This window comes from Morone saxatilis, unplaced genomic scaffold, assembly GCF_004916995.1.
Source record: "Morone saxatilis isolate NCDOM2014 unplaced genomic scaffold, NCSU_SB_2.0 Contig22, whole genome shotgun sequence".
Lineage (NCBI taxonomy): Eukaryota > Metazoa > Chordata > Actinopteri > Moronidae > Morone > Morone saxatilis.
This window is the reverse complement of record NW_023339785.1, coordinates 12,573,427-12,581,903: the sequence shown is the minus strand read 5'-3', so window position 1 is coordinate 12,581,903 and position 8,477 is coordinate 12,573,427. Positions and strand designations below refer to the sequence as shown.

At 39.8% G+C, this 8,477-nt stretch overlaps 2 protein-coding genes across 2 annotated transcripts in view; both read right to left on the bottom strand.

Moving 5' to 3' along the window:
* si:ch211-114c17.1 (pre-mRNA-processing factor 39) overlaps window positions 1-2,129 on the bottom strand; it is a 7,282-nt gene extending 5,153 nt beyond the window's left edge. The window contains exons 1-4 of the mRNA XM_035669234.1: window positions 2,051-2,129; window positions 660-910; window positions 341-466; window positions 107-225 (exon numbers count right to left, since the gene is read on the bottom strand). Coding sequence (XP_035525127.1) covers window positions 107-225; window positions 341-466; window positions 660-910; window positions 2,051-2,108 — 554 coding nt within the window. The 5' untranslated portion in view covers window positions 2,109-2,129. The remainder of the gene's footprint in view (window positions 1-106; window positions 226-340; window positions 467-659; window positions 911-2,050) is intronic.
* Window positions 2,130-3,946: 1,817 nt separating this feature from the next.
* ganab (glucosidase, alpha; neutral AB) overlaps window positions 3,947-8,477 on the bottom strand; it is an 11,748-nt gene continuing 7,217 nt past the window's right edge. The window contains exons 15-21 of the mRNA XM_035669797.1: window positions 8,238-8,326; window positions 7,869-7,945; window positions 7,675-7,749; window positions 7,453-7,566; window positions 7,222-7,331; window positions 6,852-6,952; window positions 3,947-5,497 (exon numbers count right to left, since the gene is read on the bottom strand). Of these exons, the coding sequence (XP_035525690.1) occupies window positions 5,388-5,497; window positions 6,852-6,952; window positions 7,222-7,331; window positions 7,453-7,566; window positions 7,675-7,749; window positions 7,869-7,945; window positions 8,238-8,326 (676 nt within the window). The 3' untranslated portion in view covers window positions 3,947-5,387. The remainder of the gene's footprint in view (window positions 5,498-6,851; window positions 6,953-7,221; window positions 7,332-7,452; window positions 7,567-7,674; window positions 7,750-7,868; window positions 7,946-8,237; window positions 8,327-8,477) is intronic.

Here is an 8,477-nt window from a genome sequence, read left to right as displayed (position 1 = left end):
ACTTTCTCTCCAATATGTCTATATACACATAGTGTGTCTGTGCTGTAAAGGAGCATAAAACAACAACAGTTATAAAGTCTTAAAATGTGTTAGAGTGTTTATCCACCTGCGAATCCGTGTGGGCGACTCAGGCAGGTTCATGTCCAGTGTTCCCAGCAGCAGATTGATGTAGTGGATCCACAGATCTACACTCAGAGGGATTAACTGCAGACCCTGAACACACACCTGACACAACACAACAGCTCATAAAACTCAGTGAAAATGCTTCCTTAATACGCTTAAAATGTATTTAACTGTGTAGGAAGAAAGACAGAATTGTGAACTCTCTCTCCTGTTTTACCTCTTCCGCTTTGTTGTTGTACCCAGCGCGGCGCTCCAGATCAGCAAATTTCTTCCAGTAGCCGTAGCAGAGCGGGTAGCGAGCGAGGAAGGCTTCTAGTGCTCTGCGTGACGCTGTGACGTGACTCTGAACAGATGAGAGAAAAATTAAGTCCTTAAGGCTACAGCAAACTTACAGACCAGCATGCTTTGTGGCCTCACGGGGGCGCTGGAAGTCAATATTTCCAAGTTTGAGGTGGTAATGCATCATCATTGAGGGACTGTATGTTTGGACCTCATTGGTCCTCTTGTCTCTTTAAGTCACAACAGCAAACACGCACCTCTTGCTCGCAGTACTGCAGCAGGTCGGTCCAGCTGGTGAAGTCTTGAGGATTGTCGTGGGCGGCCTTCCACAGACGCTCAAAGTCCGCAGGCAACTCTCCCTCCTCGTCTTCTGCAGGTGGAGGCATGGAGAAGGAATCCGGCTGGGGGCCTAAGGGGACCTCAGGGGCTTCGGCGGCACTGCCGTTCTCTTCTGACATCTCTACCATCTCAGTCGGAGGTGATGCAGGAACCTCAGAAGCCTCCATCACTACAGAGGGGGAAGATCAAAAGGTAAATAAGTCAATCACCATTTACATCACTGAAAGGCTTTATACAGGTAAGAGTGACAGTTATACAGCTATTTTCACACAACATTAAATGACTGAGAATTTCGCACTTTGCTGTGACGTTGTTGTACTCGCTGTATGATGAAATGTATTAAACCTCGCTCTGCTTTTCCCTCCCATTACTCGACTGTAATGAGGTTCAGTGGCAAAGGAAAAACAGACACTTCAGTGCTTCTGTTTTCTTTGTAAATGACAAAACCAAGACAAAACTACAGAAGCACTGAGCACACTCTTACTTGTTTATTTGGTTGCGATAAAATGTAGACATTTTGACATTTTTCTAGCTTGTTTTTTTTTTAAATGAAGATTAAACACACAAAACTACTAAAAACTATCTAAAGCAAACACATCAATGTAATCTGATGTAATGAACTCTCCAGTCCTACGGGCCTACAGGTGTCCTAACAAACACAACAACAACCACATGTGCAAAACCCACACTGCGCACACACATGCTACAATTATTATTACAAACAATAATAAAAACTAATTATAAGTGAATCAGTCAGACACACTTTGAGATTCTGGTGGATTTGGTGTGACTGATTATTTAAAACGTTCAATCTTCACAGATTACAACAAACAGCAAACATACACAGCTCAGTATGGATGTAAACAAACTACTGTCCGCAGCTTGTGATCCACGCATGAATAAAACATCACCAAACAATAGTCCCGGCTCTTCTTCTACAAGCACCAGCTGTCCAGAGCTGCACAGCGCGGTGAGCTTTCATTCATAAAGCGCTCAGCACACACACGGACTGTCGGTGTGATTCAGTGTGTGTGTGTCACCAGGTGATGAGCAGCAGGTGAGCAGCATGCAGCGCACACACAGGTGAGTTAACAGAGTCAGTTCAGAGTTAACAAGAGTTAGTTCACTGAGCACTGCGCTGTGATCTCTCACATTACGTTAGCCTAGCCTAGCTCGCCGTGCTTCCCACAGAAACAGGTCCGACCGGAAGCTTTCATTCAAAACGCTCGCAGGTGAAACAGAAGCCCCGGCGACGTCTACGAAACCACACGACCGCGTATTTCACATTCATTAAAGTTACTGAAACAACCTGAAGACTCCTCGAGCTCCCCGTTGCCGCTCATCTCCTCACAGCCCTCCGCCGCCATGATGGAAAACGTCTGGCTCACGTCATTACCGCGCGACAACACACTGATGACGGTGAACGGACCGTGAACACAAACTGTTTCTGGTTGTTTAGCAACTCACTGTGCATTCATTCATTCATTCATTCATTCATTCATTATTTATTATTTATTATGATCGATTAATTATGATTTAGATTTATTATTTATGATCGATTAATTATGATTGATTATTGTTTATGATCGATTAATTTAAGATTTAGATTTACTTGCTTTATCCTGATCGACTTAATTAAGATTTAGATTGTATTGTTTTAAATGATCGAGATTAATTAAGACTTATAATTTATTATCTTATGGATCGCATATAATTAATGATTTAGATTTATATATTTAATATCAAGATTATATGGATTTATTATGATCGATTAATTAATGGATTTATTATTAATGATCGATAATTAATGATTGGATTTATTATCGTTATGGTATTCGAATTAACCTCTATGGATTTAAGATTTAATGATTTATGATCGATTAATTAATCGAATTATATTTATGATCTATTTCAACTTAATGGAATTTTATATTTATGATCGATTAATTATGTTTGGATTTATTTACTGATACGATATCATTATGTTATGATCTTATTTTCTTGATTGCCAAAGCTCAAAATTGAAAATACTGTTTTACCTTCGATGTTATACATAAAACAAATAAAGATTCTTACGGTTGAGTTGACTTGACTTCTACCACTTCTCACGTTTGTAAATTTAATTCATGTATAAAATCTTTCTTAATCTTGTAATGATAATTTGTCATAGAAATAAGGTCATTATTTACATAAGGGTTTTTTTTTTTTTTTTTTAAAGTCTGACACTGTGGGCCTCCCCTCAGACAAAGCTTGGAAAAAGACACCCAGGCCCACCTCTCACTTTGAAAACCTCTGGTCTACATCATCCCTTTTTCTTTCTAGCTAAAGTGCAAAAGAAGGGACTTCCCTGAGAAACCATTTCAGATTCCTGTAAATAAACTACAAACACACCCAGTGGCAGTTCTTAAAAAGCCCTCCACCGGTAAGATGGCACCATGTCCAAAGTTGATAAACGGATCCCAGGCATTGCCGGATTTAATCATTCACTTTCTCAACGAGATAAAGACTTCACTACATAAGTTATTACCTGATATGTAATTGTGACGAATGTCTAGGAAACATGATCCTGCACTACTTCGGTTTTGTACACTGTATAAAATTAGAAAACACCCACTATAACTTCCTCTGCAATGCATAATGTGCTTATTTAACCCAGTATTAACATTAAAGGTTTTTGGTATATCTCAAATTACTGTTCATAACTCCTTTACCACAGCATGACTGCAGTGTGGCTTAATGAACTGATCAATAAACTGCAGCTTTAAAGTCTGATATTAAAGGACCAACTATAATCATTAATCAGCCCCCAATGGAAGTTATATTGTCTTTTCCACCACTTAATTTAACTAGGTAATTTCAGCAGATCTGGCTATGGTTACTTTGTGTGTCACGTTATTTACTGTGTCTTGGTTTTTTAATTTTAAGATTAATAAAAAGTGAAAAATACGTTTATGGTTGGATTTTCTTAACTTACTGTCTGTATTGTGTACCACAAAGCTTCATGTTAACTGAGTGCAACTGGGCTCAGTAGTGTTTAAGCTTTAAGCTAATGATTGCTTTAAAAATCTTTCTGAAACCACCTTTTACTTTTAGAAAATGTGACACAGACCCAAACAAACATGAATACAAACAACAAATGTCTCATTGAATGACAGAAATGTAGTCAGGAAGGAACTCTCTTAATTGAATCAAAACCAGGGACTTCTTTTACATTTGGTCAACTTTATTTTCACTTGGTCTCATCTTTTTACGTCTGACAACTTTGATTGACAGCTGAAGTCTGTTCCTTTACTTCCGTTTCCACCAATTCAAGCCATCACCAACAAAACTGTAGCAACACGTATATTTATGATCATAAAAACAATCAAGGAGACAAACTCAACAACAAAACTCCTAAAAAAGGTCTGATGATTTGACTAGTCAGGACCGAACCCAGAGCCTCCAGAGAATAATTTGAAAATTCACAACTTCTCAGTGCGCACTTGGATATTCTTCTTTTGGGATATTTGCAAGTGAAACAGCTTTCAATGATTAGATTTATTTAAGATCCAAATGACACACTGGAAATCCTGGACGATCCCGACATCTAATAACACATGAAAATCTAAACAACTTTTTTTAAGTTCTCACTCTTCCTCAAGTGCATTAAAAATAATCTAGTAAACAACGCTGGGAAAAACAACTCCATAAAACAAAGAAAGCACGTCGACAGGATGATCCACAAACAAAGTGGTTCAGTCCCCTGAAGCGATTCCCCACTGACAAGTTTGCTCAAAAGAACGGCTGAAAATCCCCTCTGTGCAGCGGTTGAACGACCTGATCACCTCCACTGTGAAGCTATGACTCATTTCCACGCACACAAACTCATCACCGACAAACTCGGGGAGAGGCTGAACATTGAAGAACTGGCCAGGATTGGATTAGAAAGATGATTTCTTTCCATTTTGTGGCATCAACAAATGTTAAGTACTGCAGGATGAAAAGTGTAGAGCCACGCAGAGGACTGATGGCTAGCTCTCACCAAATATATATGAAACGTGGCACGAGTAAAGACGGTCGAGCTGATTCAAGTGCTTGGCTTACAAAAGAGGGATGGAATGATTTTTTTTTTGAATGAGTATCAAGTCAGGGACAGATAGAGGGAATCACCAGCAGGTGGAGCATGTGCCTTGAATGTGAACCTTCATTTCAATCACCCCAGAGTGATCTTTCCTCTGAGGCAGACTGGAGGACAACCAGGTGGACATTTCAAAAAACAAAAAGTGCCTGAATAGTTTCTTCTTTTTTTTTTTCCTTTCTTTCTTTCTTTAAACCCCAATGATTCATTACAATGACATGATTTGAGTTGCTCAGCTGTCATCTATCTGAAAAATGTGACAAACTTAATTATCTATCTAGTAGTAACTCCGTATTACAGTGTGACTGAACACAAGAGGGACATGGCAGAGACGTTAATGTGGCTCAGATCGACTAACAGGTCTGTATGCGTGTGTGTGTTTTAATGTGTTGTGTGTGTGTTCTTTTATTTTCCATTGTGGCTGTACTGTTGTCTTGCTTTAGGTTAGTCGTAGGTATCAGCGCCTTGTTTCTGTTCTCTCTCCTCCTGTTCAGTCCAGTTCAGTAATTTTCTCCTCTTGTCTCCATGGTTACTGAAGCGTCACGGTCCAGTCTACCCCTGCGTTCATGCCGGGTTTGCGGAGCGTCAACACAGACATGGAGGCGTCAAATTCAAACTCCAGCTGGCTCTCTTGACCACCTGCAGAAGAGGAGAGACAGTATTAGAGAAAGTAGGGAGAACAAGGTATGTGAATCTCACCCCAAACATCTCACTTAACCACACACATAATCTTTAAAACAAGAAGGGATAAGAACTTTGTTTTCTGACTCTCAGCCAGTCAAGCTGCACTTCAACAACCTCTGTGAAACAGCACTCAGGCTGAAATCCTTTAAAGTAATTTAATCATGTCTACGTCACAGGACACAGACAACTGTTTCTGAAAGTAACAGTCAAGTCTCTCTCTCTCTCTGTCTCTTCTCTCTCAAGTCACAAGATACCTTCTGTTCGTACCTATGTAACTATACCTTAATTTTTTTTTTTGTCCATGACTGATGCTGAGATCTTAATTCACACCTTTTTTTCATCCAGACGTGATTATTGTAATGCTGCTTTGTTATCTTGTCTGCTGCTTTCTAGCACTACAAGTCTCCAAATGGTTCAAAATGCTGCAGATAGAATCTGAACTAAAACCAGACTTCTGCTTCTAATGAATTACAAACTTCTTATCTATCCAATCTCACTAAACCTCATGTCCCATCCTGTGCTCTCAGAATACTACAGAGTCTGGAATAACCTCTCTGCTGACAGCAGACAATCAGTCTCAGTCGATGTCTTTAAATCCAAACTTCAGGCCTCGCACCTGGATTTGTCCCTGTTAAAAAGGGGTTATTTCTTTACACGAATACAGAGGATGCTGAATGTTGCACAGATTGTAAAGCCCCCTCAAGCTAATTGAGATTTGTGATTTTGGGCTATATAAATAAAATGTGACCCGACTTTGAAGTGTGACCACAGCCAACCCTTTCACAGCCGTTTTCTGACTTTTCACACTTCTCTAAACCGCTGTCTGGAGAAGCTTCAGTGCACACAAAGTAAAGTTGTCCAAACAAAATGGCTTCAAGACTGAGCAAAAACATTTGGTAGTACAACCTGAGAAAGTAAGTTGTAGCAGTAGTTGACATTACAGCTAAAGGTAAAAGGAGAAATGAGAAGCCAAGATGATTCATGAGTAATGAATGGATTCAATCACTTGTATTAACATGTTTTAATTTGGCACAAACAAGAGGGGCGGATTTACTTCCATGCTGTCTTATTTACTGTATAAGAGAAACTTACAAACTATTTAACAACCATCTCTTCTGCTTCTTTTATTACTGTGTTCACGTTGATTCAACTTCCATCCAGTCTTTGAACTCAGTCGTATAAACCTTGCTTAACTGCCTCTTGCGAAAACCACTAGAGGCCATTTTAAGATTCCTCTGAGCAGAAATGAGTCAACCTGTGAGAATTGTGTTCAGAAAAATGTGAGAGAAATGCTGTGAACGACACTCACCAGCAGTCTTAAGGGTGACCTTGCTGGGCTTACTGGCTCCCAGTATGACAATGCGTTCGATCCAGGAGCGGGTGGAAAACTGGGCCTCTGGAGCCAAGTTACTGTGGACCAAGCAGAGACATGGATTTAATATGCAAGAGGTTTTACAGTACAAAAATGATCAAGCCCCCCTAGAAGAGAAAGAATAAATGGTTCCCCACTTGTATGCTGATTCCTACTGTTGCTGTTTTTCTTTAACATTTAATGTCTACAGTAGTCTTACTGTACTTTTATTGTGTTAAATACATACTGAAATATCTACAGCCTATCTGAAAGTGGATTTTACTTAGAGTATTCTACTGAACTAGAAATGAGAAAATGCATCACTTACGCAGAAGAAAGGATGTTTTTGGCAAACGACAGGCTCCTGTGGATGAACTCCTTCTTTTCATAGTTGAAGGTGTGGCCATCGTCTATGTAGAGCTCCCCCTCCGCAGTTCTCTGTCAGACAAAAGGTCAGAGCTTCAAGTATGACAACGCCACTTGGCACGCAAACATGTCAAAATAGCAGCAGATGACAGTTGAGTCTTACAGCAGTTATCAGGGTTTGTACAACAGTTACCTGAGGGTTGAGAGCCACATATAAAGTGTAGGGATCTTGCTCCATGCAGGTGGAAGACCTGCGAACTCGAAGCTTCCTGGGAATAATGGAGCCGCCACGCTGGAATACGGGGATCTGAAAAGAAGTCAGAAATCTCCTCGTTAAAACCAGAGGAAAAAGAATGTGGAGGGCGTTGAAATGTAGAAATGTTAAATTATTGCCAGTCATCTTTGTGTGTCTTACAGAGCTCATGGTGACAGGGATGTAAAGGTTCTGGGCTCCGTTGTGCTTTTGGAAAGTGTGGACGTCAAACCAAACCTGAGAAACACACAAACATAAAACACACACACACACAGAGGTTAGAGAGAGCAGTTATGTTACTGACACCATGTCTAAAAATACCTTTTTCTTGACATATACAGTAACTGTCATCTTACCTCGTCTTTGCCAGGCAGGTAGGCGGTGACTCCCCTGGCTCCCTCCTCAGTAACTGGGTGCACCAACAAATCTCTCCCTGCAGCAGAGTTGAGTAACGTCAGTGGATCTGATCATAATTTTGAACCACGTCTGCCTTATTTGAACAATTTTATAGTTTTTAAAATTTTAGTTTGTTGATCAACAGAAGAGATCCACACCCAGCTACATGCCATCATTGTGCTACAGCATTATCAACAATACAGTTATTTGCATTAATTCAATGCATAATTGGAAGCATCAGACATTTTATTATTTTAATACATTTCTGACTAAAATCATAAACAGAACTCTTGATGGATGTGAAATGAAAAAACTTTTGTGTGTCTCACCGATCAAGAACTCGTCATCTAGAGCGAAAGTAGCAGGGTCTTGAGGATACTCCACCCACAGTGGTCTGCAACAGAGATACACGTGTGAACTGAATAATATGATTCAACAACACAATGTATTACTTGTCCACTGAGATATTGGGGACATTTTGTTTTGAATTTATTTCTCTATAGTAAAATAATGCACACCTGTCTTCAGTTGTACACTGCAGTAACATGTAACATTATGTATTAGACTGC